General features: G+C 40.1%; 1 protein-coding gene across 11 annotated transcripts in view; it reads left to right on the top strand.

The window, feature by feature from the left end:
• The window catches only part of fam133b (family with sequence similarity 133 member B), a 106,993-nt gene that overhangs the window by 4,971 nt on the left and 80,691 nt on the right, over nt 1-21,331 (top strand). For 9 of the 11 annotated variants that reach the window (XR_005942623.1, XM_041184265.1, XM_041184264.1 and 6 more), the window contains exons 2-9: nt 3,899-3,996; nt 7,832-7,910; nt 10,074-10,148; nt 11,766-11,795; nt 11,935-12,003; nt 15,098-15,196; nt 15,283-15,336; nt 18,767-18,841. Coding sequence is in view for 10 of the 11 variants with exons in the window: in XM_041184265.1 (XP_041040199.1) it covers nt 3,899-3,996; nt 7,832-7,910; nt 10,074-10,148; nt 11,766-11,795; nt 11,935-12,003; nt 15,098-15,196; nt 15,283-15,336; nt 18,767-18,841 (579 nt within the window). In the remaining variant the exon portion in view is untranslated. The remainder of the gene's footprint in view (nt 1-3,898; nt 3,997-7,831; nt 7,911-10,073; nt 10,149-11,765; nt 11,796-11,934; nt 12,004-15,097; nt 15,197-15,282; nt 15,337-18,766; nt 18,842-21,331) is intronic. The other 2 variants (XM_041184267.1, XM_041184266.1) reach the window with 2 other exon arrangements.

The raw sequence follows: 21,331 nt of genomic DNA, 5'->3' as shown, positions 1-21,331 counted from the left end.
TTCAGCCCTTCTCCTCTTCGGCTAATAATTTTCAGAATTTTTTGTCTACGGCCATTTTCGGCCCTGAGAGATGGTGCAGAAAAGATTTCTATGAATGGCTCCAGGGATGAGGGACTTCAGTCATAAGGATGAACTGGAGAATCTGGGGTCCCTTTCCTTAGAGAAGAGAAGATTTGATCGAGGTGTTCAAAATCATGAGGGGTCTAGACAGAATAGAGAGAAACTGTTCCCTTTAGCAGAGGGTTCAAGAACCAGAGGATACCGATTTACGGTGACTTAAGAACCAAAGACGGCATGGCGACATTTTTCACGTAGCAGGCGGAAGGCTTTGCTTGATAGCTTGCCGGGGGCAGATTCAATTGTGGCTTTCAAAATGGAATTGGATGAGCACCTGAAGATGATAAGTTTGCAGATTATAGGTAAAGGACAGGACTGTGGGACTGGCTGAATAGCTCTTGCAAAGAGCCAGCATGGATTCTACTGGCCAAATGACCACCACCTGTACTGTAACCATTCTATGACTCTTATGAACTCAAGTTCATTGTAGAAATTTCCTTTTTGCTCCTCTGGACCTGTCATAGTTGCGTGCATAAATACACAATGTTGAAATTGCATATAATTAGCTGTTCATTTATAGCCGTTGGGAAATTCTTCAGTTTGACAACCGTGTTAATGCAAATTTGCGAACCCAACTCAAGAAAGACCATGTTCTCCACCGAGCATCCTCACCAAAATAATGTATGAACTACACCAGCGTTTGTCACCACAGCAGCCAATTCACCTCACATCGAACCAGCTAACTGGTGACCATTACTGTCCTCCTCAAATTGTCCAACAAAGTACAAACATTCCACAGTTAACATTCAAAATCTTCCTTAGTTTCTGATTTTGAGTAACTTATTTACCTTGTTAATGGAGGCAATATTTTGGACAACTTTCCTGAACCCTTTCACATTCAGGGTGATCTTTGTAATTGCAAGAAAGGTTGCTCGGTCACCCAGTGTGATATCAAAAAATGGCTGAAGGCACTAAATATAGCAAAGGCTGTAGGCCTTAACTGTAGTACCTGAAGACTTGTGCTCCAGAACTAGCCATGCCCTTAGCCAAGCTGTTCCAGTACAGATACAACACTGACACCTACCCAATAATGTGAAAAAGTGCCCAGGTATGTCCTGTCCACAAAAAAGACAAATCCAACCTGGCCAGTTACCACCTCATCAGTCTACTCTCGATCATCAGCAAAGCGATGAAGGTGACAGTGCTATCGAACAACACTTAACTCTGCAATAACTTGCTCACCAATTCTCAATTTGGGTTCGACCCAGGCCATTTAGCTCCAGACCTCATTACATACTTGGCCCAAACGTGGACAAAAGAGTGGAATTCCAAAGATGAAGTGAGAATGACTGCTCTTGACCTCAAGGCAGCATTTGACCAAGTATTTCAGCAAGGAGCCCTAGTAAAATTGATGTCAGTTGAAATCAGGGAAAACTCTTCACAGTTGGAGTCATACCTAGCACAAAGGAAGATGGTTGTGATTGTTGGAGACTAGTCATCACAGCCCCAGGACATTGCCCTGAGGAATACCTGCAGCAATGTCCTAGGCCAACCATCTTCAGCTCCTTCATCAATGACCTTCCTTCCAATATGCAATGGGGATGTTTGCTGAGTGCACTATGTTGAGTATCATTCACATTTCCTCAGATACTGAAGCAGTCCGTGTCCATATGCAGCAAGACGTGGACAACATTCAGGCTTGATAAGTGGCAAGTGACATTCGTGCCATGCAAATGCCAGGCGATGATCATTTCCAACAAGAAAGAATCTCATCATCTCCCCTTGACATTCGAAAGCATTACCATTGCTGAATTCCCCCAGCATCATTATCCTAGGGGTTGCCATTGGCCATAGACTTAACTGAACCAGATAGATAAATACTGTGGCTGCAAGAGTTGGTCGGTCAGAGACTGGGAATTCTGAGGCAAGTAATTCACCATCTGACTCCTCAAAGCCTGTCTACCATCTACAAAGCACAAGTCAGGTGTGTGATGGAATACTCCCCACTTGCTTGGATGAATGTAGTTCCATATCTAGAACAAAACAACCCACTTGATTGCCACCCATCCACCACCTTCAACTTTCACTCCCTCCACCAGCACACAATGGCAGCAGTGTGTACCATTTATAAGATGCAGTGCAGCAACTCATCAAGGCTCCTTTGACAGCACCTTCCAAACCCGTGACCTTTACCACCTAGAAGGACAAGGGCACCTGATGCATAGGAGCACCACTACCTGCAAGTTCCCCCACCCCCACAAGCCACACACCATTCTGACTTGGACTGTCGTCGTTCCTTCACCTGGCTGGGTCAAAATCTGGAACTGTCATCCTAAAGCACTTTGGGTGTACCTATACCACATGGACTATAGTGGTTCAAGAGGCGGCTCACCACCTCCTTCTCAAGGCTAATTAGGGATGGGCAATAATGCTGGTCTTGCCAGCGGCCCTCTCATCTGAAGAACAAATATGAAAAAAACAGTGCTGCTTCAAATCCAGCACTGAATGACTCGTATTCTGGGCAACTTGCATGCAGGTCTGACTATGACCACTGGCATCAATATGCTTTCCTCATTGACACTCGCCCATCTCTACGGATCTTTGACCCCTCCTACATTTACTGATACATATCGTGAGAGTGGATTATTGTGGCAGTGGTTGCACTGAACCACCACCATTGTCTCTTCTAACATTCTGTGATCCAGTGGCTTATGAAGGTGAAGCTACTGGGATGGCTAAGGCTGCAGTCTGTCGCACTGTCTATATGCAAAGACACATGCCCCACAGCTACCATTTGGCTCTTGTCAGCTGTCGGGTTATGGGGCATTGCTGCTCATTTCTTCACAACAACTTCACTCGCCTCGGCATTATCATCATTGGCATTTTAAAGACAACTGCACCACCAACTATCCCGCCACACTACAGTAAGGGACATTGGAATTCAGTCCACAACTGCTTTTTGTTAGCAAGTCTATTTATGTCACAGCTACCAGTCACACCTGGTAGTGTTCTGTACCTGATGGGGCATGGGCGCCCCTTGGCTACAAAGCAGCCATGGCCTTTGATAGACTGCCTTAGCATTTTTCAGTCAGCAGAGTGTCAAAGTTACCACTAAACTGAAGGTTATAAGGCAGTTATCCTGAGCGAAATGTAGACAATGTATAGAAGCCACACCCAACAACTAGAAAAGTTTCCACAAATACGCATTGATAATTTGCATCATAAGAGTACTCAAACATGCTGTCACAATTAAGTTTGCCTCAGTTTTGTAGTAGTTATTGTAATTTCTTATATATCATGTCTAATTATGCAATTAATACTATTGAATCTGCATGTGAGGGAAAGGATTGCCTTACTGCTCACTGCCCCATTAATATTGCAGGGAATGTTCAGCAACAAAAGTTAACTACAAGTGTGAGATTGTGTATATCCATTTTTTCTGAAATTGCTAAAACAAATTTAAAGGAGCTAGACATTTGTGAATCTTGTCATTCTAGCTGCAGGTGTCTCCCATGATTGTCATTATCAGTGGGGACTGTTACCATCATAGAGGATGGATAATCTGTTTTCAAAAGCCTTGATGTTTTCAGTGGAATTCACATTTTGTTAACTTTACTGGTTGCTTCAATAATGTTTTTATTATGAGAGACAAAGCTGTGAGATAAACGGATTATAAAAATGCCTTTTAAAAGCTAAGTCAACAGCATAGATTAGATAAATGGACAGCGATTGTCATCTTACTTGGATAAACAGATGGCCTGTAACACCTTTGTTTATTGTTTGCAAAAATTAATATTTATAAATCCTTGCTCCAATTGTTTAAATATTCCTCCTGTTTTAGGCCTTTGTTAATCCAGTAGCCCTTGCAAGAGCTCGAGGCCCTGCTCCTTCTTCAGGACCTTCTATTCAAGATTACTTGAGTCGGCCAAGACCTACTTGGTAGGAAACACAGAAAATTATTTCACTTGTGCAATATTATTTGAATTTTGATTGTTGCTCAGATTTCTTTCATTTGTAGTGAGGTATGATGAGTTTGTGGAGTACCTTGTGATGTTTCAATATCAAAGAACTATATAAATGCAAGTAATATATGTGTACAATGTATATTACTTGATGTGGTATTTTTCCAGAAACTTGTCAAACTCTTAATTTAGAAAGCATTTTTGTTGTTGAAACTGATTTTTATTTTTAAACTGCAAATAAATGGATACATTTACAATTTAGTCCCAAAAGTATGTTTAAAATGATTTCTGATTCACAAATCAATTAAAATAAGAAAATAAATTTGGTTCTAGCTTAATCTTTCTTGCAGTCATTCTGACTTTCCAAAATGGATACTTGATCGTTATTGCTGCATGCGTTGACTTTCATCTAGTATGCTAAATAATCTCATTTGAATTCCACATCATACCACATGGGAATATTTTGTGCATCCTAGGAGCTGCAGCTGGGATTATTCGTCTGTTTCATAACAACTTGTGCTGTTAAATGTGTAAACTTGCCTGATTTGCATCACCCATTTACTGTTTCAGTCTGTCACACTGAAATTTTTTTGGTAAGCGTTCTATATTTTAAAGACAGTGACTACTTTGCAACTACTTTTGCGTTACTGTCATTTATTTTGGTGTAGAAATTCTGTGGCAAAAGCACTCTTAACAAGGATCCCTGCCAGCTGCCGAAAAAGAAGACTTCTGTAGATCAGTGGGGGAGTTATAAACTGAAGGGGGTTGGGGGTGGGGAAGAGGGCGAAATTACATGATTGCGTGCCTTTTAGTCATAACTGGCGTAATTATATTAAGAAATATTTTTTCCAACTTGGATATGATCTAGGGTTCAAGTACAAAGGGGACTTAATTCAAAGTACACCCCTTTCCATTGAAAATAGAAAAAACTAATGCCAAAAAATTGGGGTATTTTTAAAACTGGAATCCAGTCATTTTATTTTCTATCCTGGTTTCCAAGCTTGAACAGCTCTTGGTAGCTTGATAGTTAATTTGTCCTCATTATTTCCTGGGGAACATCTTTTTTATTTGTTCATGGGATGTGAGCATCGCTGGCTAGGCTAGCATTTATTGCCATCCCTAATTGCTCTTGAGAAGATGGTGGTGAGTTGCCATTATGAACTGCTGCAGTCCATGTGGTGTAGGTACAACTGAGTGGCTTGCTAGATAAAAGCAAAATACTGCAGTTGCTGGAAATCTGAAACAAAAACAAAATGCTGGAGAAACTCAACAGGTCTAACAGCATCTGTGGAGGAAAAAAAAGAGTTAACATTTCGAGTCCTTACGACTCTTCAGAAGAGTCTAAGTTTTTACAGCATTTTCTGTTTTTAAGTTGCTTGCTAGGCCATTTCAGAGGACACTTTAAGAGTCAACCACATTGTTGTGGGTCTGGAGTCACATGTAGGCCCAACCAGGTAAGGACAGCAGATTTCTTCCCTAAATGACATTAGTGAACCAGGTGGGTTTTTACAACAATCGACAGTGGTTTCATGGTCATCATCAGGCTTTCAATGTCAGATTTTTTTTCAAATTGAACCCACCATGTGCCATGATGGGATTCAAACCCCAATCCCCAGAGCATTACCCTGGGTGTCTCAGTTATTAGTCCAATGACAATACCACTACACCACAGCCTTCTCCTAGTGGTGGGATGAAGGGATCTGCACCACAGGAGCAGAAATAGGCCATTTAGCCCCTGAAGCCTGTTGTTTAACGGAATCACAGCTGATCTAAGAACCATCTCCGTATACCTGACTTTGCCCCATATCCCTTAGTATTTAGTTGACCAAAAGTATTACCAATCTCAGATTTAAAATTAGCATTTGATCTAGCGTCAGTTGCTGTTTGTCGAAGAGATTTCCATGAGTGTGTAGAAGTGTTTTCTAATTTCACTCCTGAAAGGTGTGACTCTAATCCTTGGAGTCCAGATATCATTTCACCATAATTAGAATCACTTAGTACCCTGGTAGAGATTGAAACCTTTTAGAGTCTTCATGCTGGCAAGAAAATTGACATTTTTTTAAAAATGGTGAAGAATTGTGAGTATATCATCAACGTCGTCGTCCATACAAAGATGCAGTATTTTGAAGAAAAAGTATTGGTATAGGTTTATTTCCCTTTATCTAATGGCAATCTGATCTATTTATATTTGCTGTACTAAACAGGTAACAGATTATATGACCTGAAGAAGGGTCTTACAGACTCAAAACATTAACTCTGTTTCTTTCTCCACAGAAGCTGCCAGACCTGCTGAGTTTTTCCAACATTTGCTAGTTATATTACAGATTATATGATCCCTGATTTGGTTAATTATTTAAAAGTTAGTGTTTTCCCAATTTTGCCTCATTTTAATGTATATCTCAGGCCACCAAAAATTGATATGCCTGTACGACACAAGATTTCTGTATCTCAGTGTGCATGCTAGATTTGTGATCTCAATTTCTAATGTTCTTCATGTAGAATATTTCCACGCCAGTTTTCCCCTAAAGTACCTCATTCCACATAGTCAATATTTATTGTGTTGGAGCCTCTACTGTATGTAGTAACAGTCTGCAGCAGATACCCCCCAGTTCTGTTGTTGGCTGACATTTGAACATGCTTCCCCCAGCAAGGATGATTGGATAGCAATCAGGATTCTAGCTATTTCTTTCATTTCCCCCTCTCTTTGGGCACACAGTTTTAGTGAACCTGTCTGTTATTAGCTAATGCAGCACCTGCCTGTGATTTGCACCAGGAACCTTCCTGGTCTCTGTGGCTTAGCTATTCAATTAATTAGCTTGCTGAGACATCTGCAGAAGCTTGTTTTATAATACAATAAATTAATTCTTAAAACATCAATTCAACTTGGAAGAAACACTTATGTGCTAACATTGGAAGAGCTGCTATACTCATGCATCTTTGCCTAGTGTGACCTATGCTGCAGTATTAAAATGCATTCTTTACTATGTTTAGGATTCTAGCAATTTAATGAGCTAAATGGTGCTTTGATTTGAAAGCTTATTTTTGCCACCTCCCTTCCCTCAAAGCACTGCTTTGAATGGCATGTAACCAAGTGTGCATATCCAAAAGTTGCTTTTCAGTAGACACTAAAGAAAATCCTAATCTTGAACTATTTGTGAACCAATTTAATTAATAGCACTGTTGATTATGAAGAGCAGAACCCGAGTTGGACAGCTGAGTAAATCTAGGCAGTGTGTAGTATTGATCTTGTTAGTAGCCACTTGCTACTAACCGGGAGATGAAAAGAATTTAAACTAAATCCCCCACCAAAAAATTGAAAAATTTGAGAAAAAATGTGAATTTAAAAAATCAGTAAACCACTACCTTAAGTGTTTTCCATATAATATGTATATTTGGACTTAACCCTTCGGCCATTTGTGTAGAAAAGTACTTAATTCGGATGCACTTTTTTGTTGGGTGTTGAGGAATTGTACTGCTGCAGCAGAATTGGATTAAGCATATTGCATATCTAACTTTTTTGATACTAATTGCAAACAAACTATAAAACCGCCCAACATTTTCTCTGGAGTTGCAGTCATTGGAGTTTTTGTGCTCCAGTTAAAAGCTTGTGCTTCTACTCCTCCATTTGGTTGTATATAAGCACTGGATAATGTGGCCTGTCAAAGGAGAAGCCAAATCTAGAGGGAGTGCTTTGTTTCTCCTTTAGTATTTACTCTAAATTTTCTTTGGCATTGCTTTTGAGAGATTTGTTGAATCATGGTCTGTACATGATCAGAAAAATAAGATTAATAACTTATGTTGTATTCTTCCAGGGAAGAATTAAAACAGCAGCTTGAGAAAAAGAAGAAAGGTTCAAAAACTCTTGCAGATTTTGAGGAGAAAATGAATGAGGTTTGTTAATACTTTTAGAAGGTGACTCAACCTTCTTTGAAAGATACCGAGTTCCAGTAGCTTACTTGCAATTAAGCACTTTTTTGTTCAAACTGTAAATTAATTCACTTTATATAATTTCAGATTTTATGTACTTTATTTTTCTATACTGTTTGCTCTTTCTCTGAAGGTTAATGTTGTAGAGGATTTATTGTTTGGTATCTCAGGAGCACATTTCATTGAAAGCTCATTATAACTACATGCAATTCCTTTTGCACTTGGAGGTGGCATTGCAAATGGCATTTATAATGTTAAGCATCAATGTGGCCTGAAATACCTGTGTGACACACAATGGTTGGCATTTTATTCTGATAGTTGGTTTAAAAAAATCTTGTGTTTTAGCCTGTGATTGCAAGCTCTGGCTATTGGGCGCTGTTTTGAACAGTTTCATGGCCTAATTTACAAAATTCTCTCTGCTATCTTGTTTTCTTAAGTCTTACTTTTAAACTTTTTTTTTTAGACTTTTTTCAGTGTATCCTTATTCCCCTCCCCACCCCTCTATTTTTTGCCTCCTGTTTTTCTTTAAAAAATCACTGTGCCTGCTGCCAGTGCTCTCCTGTTCACCCACTGCTGCAGCCTCAAGGTACAGTCATTCTGGAATGGCTACATTTTTTAATATTGAACTTTTTAAAAATCTTATTATTTTTCATTAAAATTATGTCACTATAACAGTGCTTCCTATTATGTGTGATCTCTGGTTTGACCTGGTACCTCCTTGGCACATCCACCTCGCTGCCTCTCCCCAGCCCAGTGATACACCTGGGTAGTATAGAAGTGCCCTTTTGTTTGAAATGAAGCCATTTGCTTTCTGCTTTGTACATTGCCTTTGAATACTTTTGGATAATTATTATAAGCCTGAAAGCTTTTCAAGTTGTTTTGTGACTTATTAAATTCATTTAATGTTTGTTGTATACAGGAAGAACGATCCTGGGTGATTAAGTATGCTGTCCTAAGTAGCTTCAACAAGTTGCCTGTATTTTGCAGTCAGCAGTAAATGAATGTTGCTAGCCATTCATTAGACTTGGACTTGCCCATAGATTTTCTATGGGCTTTTTCACTGGAACTTATAATTAGAAATGCGTTTAGGTGCCACAGAATGTACAGGGGATCAGGAACAGTGTGGACTTGACAAGCAGCTGTGTATTTCCTAAACCAATTAGATTGAAGAATCCTTACCAAGGCATACAGTCCGAAATAGGGAATGTAAGTTTGAATAGTTAATTCAAGGAAAATTGTGTACACAAAACGCAAGAAAGTTAGGATTAACGGACAAAGCTAAAAGAAACAAAGACAATGCTTTTTAAAAATTAATTTCAATTGTCTTAAATTTTAAATCTTCAACAATAATTGCAATTTGAAAGAATGAGGCTCCACATTTATAAGTTAATTTTCAATGCCAGAAAGGTTGTTTGCCAGTAATTAAGATTTTTCATGGTTTAAAAAAAATGCTTGCACTGGAATGGAAAAGCTCTAACTTTTTCTGACGAATTTAGTAGGTATATAAAGTGTAAGTGCTGCAACCTCACTCCTTTTTCTGTTCAGTGTTGAGTTCCTCAGCAAGATGCTGTTACAGTGAAGCTTCTGGAAGAACAGGGCGACTTGGACACCAACTTCCTGGTTGCGGATATCCAGTCACCAGAAGCTGCTAGGCCATTTACTCTTCAATAATTAAGCATGGGTAGCTTCACCTAGTTTTTACTGCACAATTCAAGTTATTAATTTGATAGCATTAGTTTGCACAATTGCTACCTTAGTATTTTGTTCCAGCAAAAATGAGAATTTCAACTTTGTGTGACATTCATTACCATACGTACTGCTTCAATATAAAATGCAGATCTTAATAAACCACTGACACAGATGGAAAATGATTCTTTTTAAATATGATTGCAACTGAAGGTTGCTGCAAAGGTTTTCTGCATGATTTCAAGAACATTCTTCCACAAATACGAAATAAACACATAAGCAGTGATATCAGTGTAGTGGACGGGTAAAGTAACTGGTGTCAGGGATTTACTAGAATGGTTAGCAATGTAGAAACTCTGAACAACAGTTTGTACTTTAATTAATAGTAATGTGACAGTTGTGTCCTATTTTTGACTCAATGGTTTGTTTTACTGCTTTCAGAAATGGAGAAGAGAACTTGAGAAAAACAGAGAGAAGATTCTTGGTGGAAATGAAAGTTCTTCCAAAAAGAGAGAGGTGACACTTGCTTACATCTGTACTTTGCTTTGAGCTGGAACTAAACCTGATGGAATGAAATTCTATCTTCTGCAAGGTCCTAATTGAAGTTAATTTACACAATCTCAATTTGTTTTCATTTGTTCTCATTGCAAACTGTTCAAAATTAAGACCTAAACTAAGTCTGAGAGAAAGAGCTTTTATTCAAGAAAAACCTATCTTGTTAAAATAATAAGAGAGTGGGGCTTCTTCCAAAGCTGAGCTGAGATGCACTGTTAACATGATTTAAAGCTTTTCTGTGACATTTATCACTTTCTACCTACTTTGAAAATGTTAAGCTGTTGCTTTGTGCAGAGTAGTTAACTGTTCAGTGACCCAAAGCTGTTAAACATAAGTTTTCTTTAAAACTTTAAACTTTCCCACATCTGCAGTATTTTTCCTATGTTTGCTTTCCATGTCTCCTAGTCCTGCTCAATGTCTTTTTTGTGGGCCTGTCAGGGACATAATATACACAGCCTCCCACCAGCATGTTTAAATCTCTCAACTGAGACACTGAGAAATCTGCTTGCATAAAACTTCTGATTGTTAAGAGTGTTAACACTCTTCATTCTCTCTCAGGGACAGAGCTAAAGCTTGAGAATCATGAAGTGTATGCAGGGGTAGTGTTGGACTTTACCTAAAGACTAGCAATCTTCATGCTATTTGTCCAGCTAGGACATCTCCACCTGTTATTGGGCTTTTTGTGTGTATTCATTCTTGGGTCGGGGGTTGCTGACAAGGCCAGCATTTCTTGCCCATCCCTAATTGTTTTTGAGATGGTGATCAGCTGCCTTGTTGAATCACTGCAGCCCATGTGGCGTAGTTACACCAATTTTGTTGTTAGGGAGGGACTTCCAGAATTTTGACCCAGCAATGGTGAAGGAACAATGATACATTTCCAAGTGGCTTGGAGAGGAACTTGCAGGTGGTGGCATTCCCATGCATCTGCTGTCGTTCTCCTTTTCGATGATAGAGATCAAAGGTTTGGAAGGTGCTGTCGAAGTGAGTCACTGAGTGCACATTGGCCAGACTGGGTGAGGCTGGCAGGCATCCTCCTCTAAGGGAGCTTTTGAGATCAGTTGGGCCTTTACAACAACGTGGTCCTCATTACCCCTGACAGCTATTTATTCCAGATATCAAATGTTGAAATTAATATTTGAACCAGAAACAGTGGAGATGATATCATTCTACAAGTTGCAGATACAACAGTTGTACAATTTTTTGTGTCTGCAGTAACCCTCGACATATTCTGGTGCTTGACCATCTCAAAATTGTAACATAACCCACTGAAAGCATTGTGGATTGTCAAAGTTGATCAGTGGAATGGATCAATCTTGCAGTGTATGAGTCAAAGAAGGAACTTGAGATGGTATTTTTTTAAAGCCATCAGCCTAAAGCATGGCTGCAGTTTAAAAACAAGAAATTGCTGGGTTATTTTCATGTGGTTAGTTAGGCATGTGACATGCTGAAACCTATTGCTCTACTTGCTTTTCTAGCTGATTTTCCATCCATTCGTTTAAATGAATGAAAACTTAGGTGCATTTCAATACTTGTAACCATTTCCACCACCTTCAGTAATTCTTTGTTCTTCCTTCCTAGAAAAAACGAAGGGAAAAGAAGAAAAGTAGGGTGAGCAAATTTTCAAAGAAAGTTTTTCTTCAAATTCTTATTCATTTGCTTTAGTTCATTCCTGTTTGCCTTTAATTGCTAATTTACATCAAACGAATGATAAATCTCACAAGCTGTACTTCTATTGTGTTTGGTCAAGCCGTCTTCATCTTCTTCCTCATCATCAAGCTCTGATTCTTCCAGCAGCTCTTCGGACACTGACAATAAGGTGAGTATTTCAGAACAGTTTTGAATCCATCACAAAATTAAATTGATGTCCTAAGGAAGAATGAAAAGTTAATGTGAGTACCTTTTTAATTAAAAGCACTCGCAATATTTTATTTAAAATATGGGATTAAATGAAATGTTGGTTTGATTTTTATTAAACTCTTAGTTTGCTTTTATTTGTTCATGGATGTGGGCATCACTGGCTAGGCCAGCATTTATTATCCAACCCTAGTTGCCCTCGTTCAGAGGGCATATTAAGAGTCAACCACATTGCTGTGGGTCTGGAGTAGGCCAGACCCGGTAAGGATGGCAGATTTCCTTCCCTAAAGGGCATTAGTGAACCAGATGGGGTTTTACAACAGTTGACAATGGTTTCATGGTCATCATCAGATTTTTATTGAATTCAAATTTCACCATCTGCGATTCAAAACCAGGTACCCCAAGTATAACCCTGATCTCTGGAGTACCAGTCCAATGACAATACCACTATGCTACTGCCTCCCCTTGGTTTCTTTTTTAACTAGCATTCTCCCAGGTTGGTTTGATGAATTTTATAAGGAGAATTGTACTTGTATTTCCTGGAGCAGTAGCACAGGAAAATAGGGTTTATGATCAGACCAACCTGACAATGCTTCAGAGCTGCGGAACTGTTTTAGTTGTGGTTTCAGTTTCCAAGCACCCTGCAGCAAGACAGGGTTTCTGCTGCTTCCTGTGGAGCCATTATTAGGAGCATGGTGTTGCTGTCTGCATTTGATGTCACTGCAGAGGCTTAGGGATTCTAGAGATGGGCTAGGAGGTGGTGGGGAGTGGGGAACCATAAAATGGCAATGGAAGGCAGCGGGTATGAAGTGCCTGTGCCTTCCCACTGTCATGGCACTTTACCAGTGGCAGGAAAGGTAGAGGACAAGCTTACTTGCCAAAGACTAATTAATAACCTCTTCCACTGCCGCTGACATCTTATGCGTGAGAAAACCACTTGTGAACCTTGGCATGCTCCTTGGGGCTCAGGGCATGTCCCTTCAAATAAGGGACTCTGTGGCCGACCTGGGGCACCCCAGCTACAATGTCTACCCTCGTGGTATCCACACACACCACCCCCCCAACCCTAAGCAGCTTCCACGTCCTTCGCTGGGATCTTCCTGACTAACCCTGAAGACCCCAGACCTCACCTACTGGCTGGAAAGGCAGCTTATTCCCATACAATCCTGTCAGCTAGGTGCAGTCCCAGAAGTGGCCACTGCTAATATTGCTGCTGAGCCACAGGCCCTTCGTTTGGCTGCCAGCTCTTGGAGACAGGCTCTTGCCCTTTAGAGGGACGGGAGACTCAACAATAATTAATTGTTTGCCGGACGGCCAGAAAATGCAGCCGGAAGCCCCCACAAGCTGAGGGCAACCCCGACTCAGTTTTCAAGCCCTCTGCTGATGTCCCCACTGCACCAACTAAATTCCAGCTCAAATATCCTAGCCGACCCAGTGCCAGCTGATGTCTGTTTTTTAAAAAATTGTCAAACCTCATTTTCAGACATATATAATAGTTTTCCAATGAAATGGAGTATTTTAATTAAAAATATCCCATTTTAGACTCCCTTTGTTCTTTTGATCCTCCAAGGACTACAGTTGTATGTATGCACTTCATTTAAAAATGCTTCAGGGATAATAAAATCTTAGTCTTTGGAGGATCGAACCTGAGATTAATTTGCTAGGAATTTTAATAAGAAATTTAAACTTTATTCCCACTGTAGTGTTTTGAGAAGTAATTACCTTTGATTTGATTTTATTACATTCCAGCGCCACAACCTTTCTCATTCAAATTTTAGATGTTTTCTCTGCAGCAAAATTATTTTTTATGGAATTAACTCACCGTAAGAAATAATATTGAAGCTTTATTTGTAGTGAAAACATATCTAATCAAAACTTGAATTCTCAGTTTACTCAATAGTGCATTCACAACTGGAGTGAAGTATTATGCCTTTTCACCAATGATACTGTTATATCGAAGGCAGCCTGAACCCAGATTCTGATTTGGACACCTGAGACTGGAGCAAAGCAGAGTGAACCTCCTTGGGAGAGTTAATCTTGCTATTGTTTTGCTTCAGTGTCAATTTGGATCTTGATTTTACATTGCAGTGATGCTAAATTTGTAAAAGTTGCACATTGCTTGCCACATTGGGGCATTATGTCATTAGTTAGTGAACTGTAGCTTTGCACTTTTAATTCCATCTTTATTGAGTTCTTGCTCTGTTCTATTGAAATGCTTTTGTACAAGGTGGGATAAAATAGCCACTGTGAGATTACATGCATTTCTTGGTGACTGGAATGGGATTGGCAAAGATCTAGGAACAAGCAATGTACCCTTCCCTTATTGAGGAAGAAACAATGGATGTTGTGGTGCTTATTTTCCCTTCCCTTTTTAAAAACATACTGTTTTCTACTGAAAAACATTGTTTTTATATAATTAATTGATAACGGTAAACTGACATGATAAGTGCAATCCTAAAATAGATATCTGGGAGGAAACTGAAAGCTTGATTTGAGCGGTTAGGGTGTGATAAGCAATGCTCCAGCAATTTCTAAACATTTAACACTGAACCTTGAGCTCATTCCCCTTTATTTTATGTGAAGAATTTCTGTATTTTTTCCAATTAGCACTTTTATTGTAAGAAGCTCTCCATTGCATCTGACTGTTGAGGCATTGAGCTCCTTTCTGATGCTGGACCAGAACTGGACTGTTCTGGAAAAAGATTGAGTCAATTGCACACATTTGTTTTTAAATAAAACAGATTGTGAATAAAAACAAAATTCTGACCCCATTTGAAAATGGCCTGTGGAATAAAGTAATATAGGAAATATTATTAAGTTTGAGTTGAAATGTTACTGTGTTTTTGTTATACACATCTATTTGTTCTATTCTTTGGGTGCCAACATAAAAATTTTTGTGAAAGTTAGCTACACTTTGAGTTATGATAACTAAACCTTTGGTCTGATTCTAACTATTAATATAGATAATTGACGTAGTGCAATTATCAACGCAAATAAATTTTTTAATGCTAAATTGATCTGGTATTAAAGTGTAGAAATTGTTACATCTGTTACAGGATGAAAAGAAACATGTTAAGAAGAAACGCAAGAGAAAGCATAGTACCGTGAGAAAATCCTCAGTTGATTCCCGGGCCGAATGTGACATGGATAATAAGGTAGAACTATTTACCATATGCTTTAGTTTAATGGGGATGAGAGTTTATAAAAGCTGATTTAAAATGATTGGTACATTTGTCTTAAGGAAACCACAAAGAATAAAAAGAGAAAGATCAAGGAGGAAACTGAAAAAGAACGAGTGAGTAATATTTTAATTGCAACACTAATCTAAAAAGTTTCTTGAATAGGTAACACAAAGTCAAATCTATACCAGAAAATAATTTAATTTTCTTGACTCTAAGACAAGAAATTCTATCAGAGTAGTCACATCTCAGTTTATGTGAAACAAGAACAAAAATAGCTAGAAAAACTCAGCAGGTCTGACAGCATCTTTGGAGAGAAACACAGTTGACATTTCAAGTCCGTATGATACTTCATCAGAACTAAGGAAATAGAGAAATGAGGTGAAATATAAGCTAGTTAGAGGTGGGTGGGACAGGTAGAGCTGGATAGAGGGCCAGTGATAGGTGGAGGCAAAGCAGAGATTGCCAAAGATATCATAGACAAAAGGACAAAGGGGTGTTGACGGTGGTGATATTATCTAAGGAATGTGCTAATGGGGACATTAAGGGTAGCAAGCAGGACAAGCTAGTGGCTGATGGCCCTAGTGGGGGTGGGGTGGGGGGAAGGGATCGAAATGGGCTAAAAGGTGAAGATAAAACAATAGATCAAAATAAATTTAAAAATAGGTGGGAAAAAATATATTTTTTAAAAATTATAAATTATTGGGAAAAGGGGGACCGGAAAGGGGGTGGGGATGGAGGAGAGAGTTCATAATCTGACGTTGTTAAACTCAATATAAGTCCGGAAGGCTGTAAAGTGCCAAGTCGGAAGATGAGGTGCTGTTCTTCCAGTTTGTGTTGAGCTTCACTGGAACATTGCATCAGGCCAAGGACGGACATGTGGGCATGAGAGCAGGGTGGTGTGTTGAAATGGCAAGTGACAGCGACGTCTGGGTCATGCTTGCGAACAGACCGAAGGTGCTCCGCAAAGCTGTCACCCAGTCTGCGATTGGTCTCTCCAATGTAGAGGAGACCGCATTGGGAGCAGCGAATGCAGTAGACTAAATTGAGGGAAGTGCAAGTGAAGTGCTGTTTCACTTGAAAGGAGTGTTTGGGCCCTTGGACGGTGAGGAGGGGGGAAGTAAAGGGGCAGATGTAGCACCTTCTGCGGTTGCATGGGAAGGTGCCGTGAGATGGGGTTGAGGTGTAGGGGGTGATGGAGGAGTGGACCAGGGTGTCCTGGAGTGAACGATCCCTACGGAGAGCTGCCCAGGGGTGGGGGGAGGCGAAGGGAAGATGTGTTTGATGGTGACATCATGCTGGAGTTGGCGGAAATAGCAGAGGATGATCCTTTGAATGCAGAGGCTGGTGAGGTAATAAGTGAGGACAAGGGGGACCCTATCATGGTTCTGGGAGGGAGAGGAAGTTGTGTGGGCGGATGCGTGAGATGGGCCAGACACGGTTGAGGGCCCTGTCAACCACCGTGGGTGGAAAACCTCAGTTAAGGAAGAAGGAAGACGTCAGAGGAACTGTTTTGGAAAGTGGCATCACCAAAACAGATGCAATGGAGGCGAAGGAACTGAAAGAATGGGATGGAGTCCTTACAGGAAACAGGGTATGAAGAGCTGTAGTCGAGGTAGCTGTGGGAGTCAGTCGGCTTGTAATGAATATTGGTGGACAGTCTATCACCAGAAATTGAGACAGAGTGGTCAAGGACAGGAAGGGAAGTGTCAGTGATGGACCACGTGAAAATGATGGAGGGGTGGAAATTAGAAGCAAAATTAATAAATTTTTCCAGATCCAGATGAGAGCATGAAGCAGCACCAAAGTAATCATCGATGTACCGGAGAAAGAGTTGTGGGAGGGGGCCTGAGTAGGACTGGAACAAGGAATGTTCCACATACCCCGTAAAGAGACAGGCATAACTGGGGCCCATATGGGTACCCATAGTCACAAATTTTATTTGGAGGAAGTGAGACGAGTTTAAGGAGAAATTGTTCAGTGAGAGAACAAGTTCAGCCAGACTGAGGAGAGTAGTGGTGGATGGGGATTGTTTGGGCCTCTGTTCAAAGAAGAAGCGGAAAGCCCTCAGACCATCTTGGTGGGGGATGGAGATGTAGAGAGATTGAATGTCCAGGGTGAAGAGGAGGCGATTGGGGCCAGGGAAATGGAAATTGTTGATATGATGTAGGGTGAGAGAGGAATCACGGATGAAGGTGGGAAGAGGCTGGACAAGGGGAGAGAGAATGGAGTCAAGACAGCAAGAAATGAGTTCTGTGGGGCAGGAACAGGCTGACACGATCGGTCTGCTGGGACAGTCCTGTTTGTGGATTTTGGGTAGGAGGTAGAAGCAGACCCTCTGAGGTTGGGAGACTATGAGGTTGGAAGCTATGGAGGGAAGATCTCCAGAGGAGATGAGTTTATATGACTTTGAAAGCCTTGGCTGGGATATTCCTTCATGTGGAGAGGGGGCAAATGTCTATCTATTTTCTTTCTTTAGTTTTAAAATTACAAATTACATTAAAATAGTCAGGCTCTGGAGTCAGGCCAATATCTTAATTCCAGAAACAGGTGCTAAAAATAACATTCCATTGCTCAACATTGCCTCCCAGTGCTCCAGTTACTTCTTTCAAATGAGCAGTGTCAATGATGTTGAAAGTATTAACAGCAAAACAAAATGGCAGCCCTGAAAGATAACTTACCTTAGAACAAAAACAAAGATTGCTGGAAAAACTCAGCAGGCCTGACAGCATCTGTGGAGAGAGTTTACGTTCTGAGTCCAGATTACTCTTCAGAACTAAAGAGAAGTAGAAATGTGGTGAAATATATATAAATATTAAAAAATAAATATTTGAAAAAAGGGGATCAAAAAGGGGTGAGGATGGAGGCGAAAGTTCATGATCTGAAGTTGTTGAACACAGTGTTAAGTCCGGAAGGCTGCAAAGTGCCTACTCGGTTGAGTTTCACTGGAACGTTGCAGCAAGCCAAGGACGGACGTGGGCATGAGAGCAGGGTGGAGTGTTGAAATAGCAAGCGACAGGGAGATCTGGGTAATGCTTCCGGAGAGACCAAAGGTCTTTTGCAAAGCGGTCACCCAGTCTGCATTTGGTCTCTCCAATGTAGAGGAGATCGCATTGGGAGCAGCGAATGCAGCAGACCAAATTGAGGGAAGTGAAATTTTAGCCAGTATCACCACCATCAACAACCCTTTGAACTTTTGTTTATGACATCTTTTGCAATCTCCCCTGGCCTTCTATTCAGCTTCACCTGTCCCCACCCCCCTTAAACAGTATATATTTCACCACATTTCTACTTCACTTTAGTTCTGAAGAAGAGTCATCTGGACTCAAAATGTAAACTCTGTCTTTCTCCCCACAGATGCTGTCAGACCTGCTGAGTTTTTCCAGCAATTTTTGTTTTTGTTTCAGATTTCCAGCATCCACAATATTTTGCTTTTACCTTAGAATGAGTTTGACACAAGTGCCTTCAAGTATTGCTAAATGTTTGTCGTCAAGTTGCTGAATAAACAGCTTACATTCACTCCTTTTAAATTCCCTGTTCAATCAGGATAAAAAGAAGAAGCGTGATCATGCACAGAGAAGATCTTCAGAGGAAGAGTCAGACTCAGCTGAAGAGAATAAGGTCAGTAAATTGGCAATTTATTTACTTGGTTAACCATTGTTTTTGTCCCCAAAAGTAACAGTTTCATTTTTAATGATTTTTGTCTACTTGAAAAGAAAGACTGTGTTCCAGTCGAAAAAGCATTTTATTGACAATATTGTCAACTTGCAGGGAAAACTTGGATATTGTTTACACTGCATAATATTTGCATGGCTGCTGTTTTGTTGAAGTGATTTAGGATTCTTGGTCAGACGCAAAGACACTTTACTTAGTGCTTCAAAATAGCTTTTAAAATTTAGTCTTTATAGTGTAGAAATTTTCCATTTGATTGTGAGACTTAACAAAATGCACTTTGCCTTCCTGAATCTGGGTGGTGTGAAAGAACTGTCAGGGTATATTTATTTGCAGTTTATTTTTAGAGCTAGGTCACCAATTGGACAGGAATGAGATGGAGGGTCATGACAGTAAAAATAGAATCAAACACAGCGATATGCTGCACTGTGGGAATGTCATAACAAGGAAAGCCATGAGATGCCTCAACCAGCACGGTGAATATCTAGCGAAGTTCACAAATGGCTTTTTCCTGTCCCTATCCTGACTCATAAAGCCATCTTCACCATGTTTTGTTATGTTTTGTTCCATCTTTTTAATCCAATTCAGTGTTTTCTCCATATTCATTAATGCACTTTTCCAAGTAAATATCTTTCTTGACATATTTTTATGTTGTGTTTATTTCCTTTGCTTATTTTGTGTTATTTTTATTTTAATTTCCTTGTGTTATTAATATATGCTTTGCTTATAAATGTGCAACCTTTTCATTCCATTTTACATAGAGTCAACAAAAAATCCTCAATTTGGCTTTTAATAAATTTGATCAGTTTTCTGCAATATCTGATTGGTGCCCCTATGTGGCAGTATAACATTAGTTGGAGTATATTGCAGCTGCCTGTTCCAGCACCAGCTAAGTTGTACTGTGCTGAAACCACAAAAAGCCTCAGTGCCAGCAGCTGACTGAAATCGTACTAAAGCACAAATGTTTCAGTAGAGGAGTTACAACTGTTCCTCCCCTAGCAAGTTATTGTATTAAACCAAAGGAGCATTACAGGGTAAAGACCTTCAGATGATCTTATCCTCTAGTTTTCCTGGAGATAAGCAATGTTTCTTTAGTTCTCCAAACTTCCTGCTGCTCAATACGTTCAATGGAGTAATTGGCAAAGCTCGCGACTGCAGTTAAGGTAAGGAGTGTGTCTAGTTTTAACACTCTGGTTTCATAAAATATTGCACATGCAGCTGCCCAATTAAGATGGCACCCCAAATGTGGCAAGTTAAACCTGAGAAGGAGAAAACAGTATTTTTCCCATAAATACATTTAAAGTAAAGACATTTCAGCAACTTATGCTACCAAGCTTCAAAGAAGAGAAGTTTCTTATGTGAGGTTCTTTATCCTGCTCTTCCCCCATCCTTTTTATTCTTCCAAAGGTACTCTCTGAAAGGTGGCTGTCAGAAAGCATTTGTAGATGTTACATGTATAAAATGTCGAGTGGACAATCTCAGCACTGGCAGAATTAGCATCTGCAAGGGGTGGGTGCTGTCTTTGTGTTCAAGGACAACAACAGTTTTACATAAGTGTGGGAAACGATCTTCATTTAAAAGTGCATTATTATAAACATAATTGTGGTACAGATGTACAGAATATTTAAATTCCCCTGTCTGTACTTCAATTATAAATTCTTAGGTAATTGTTTGTACCAGGATATAATAACTATAATAACAATAGTCATAGTATTGGACTAGCAACCCACAAGTTGTGGGTCCCCACCTCCATTAAATTATGAAGTTGAATTAAACAAGTCTGTTCGTTTATGAGCTAGGCTAGCCAGAAAATTGAACGTGTTGCCAGAACGCCATATTAAAGCAAAACTCAATTGATTCACTGATCTTCAGGGAAGAAAACTTGCCAGCTATTGTGCGACTCCAATCCCGTAGGATATGATTGACTCCTAATGCCTGCTGTAGACATCTGCTGCCCCTCACCTTCTCATTTTGGCTAGGGGTGGATAATGAATGCAGCCTTGCCATTGTCACCCACTTTCCAAGACCAGGTGGGGACAAAGTGCTTTCCTTTGTGTAACTGCTGTTCCAGGCCCCACAAGTGTAATTTGGGCCTTCTCCCTGATGTCATGTCTTCCATCATCTCCCAGACCACCTGTTGCCCATAAGTCTCCCCCTTGCCTTCCTTATTCAGCACAAAAACATACAGTCACAAAAAAGACAGATGCATAGCTGAAATTGAGAAATTTCTGGTCTGATGTGGCATTGAAACCTTCCCAAACCTGCTCGCTCTCTCTCTCTCTCTCTCTCTCCCTCTCCTTTACTCAAATGATGAACATGCAGATGTGACAAGAGGGAGGGAACAAACCTGGACTGACACAGTGGAAATGGAGAATGGGCACAGAAACAGATGAGTAGACATGGAATTAGGATATGGAATCAGCAATATAACAAAGAAGG

Source organism: Carcharodon carcharias, chromosome 3, assembly GCF_017639515.1.
Source record: "Carcharodon carcharias isolate sCarCar2 chromosome 3, sCarCar2.pri, whole genome shotgun sequence".
Classification (NCBI taxonomy): Eukaryota; Metazoa; Chordata; class Chondrichthyes; order Lamniformes; family Lamnidae; genus Carcharodon; species Carcharodon carcharias.
This window is presented reverse-complemented; position numbering and strand designations above follow the sequence as displayed.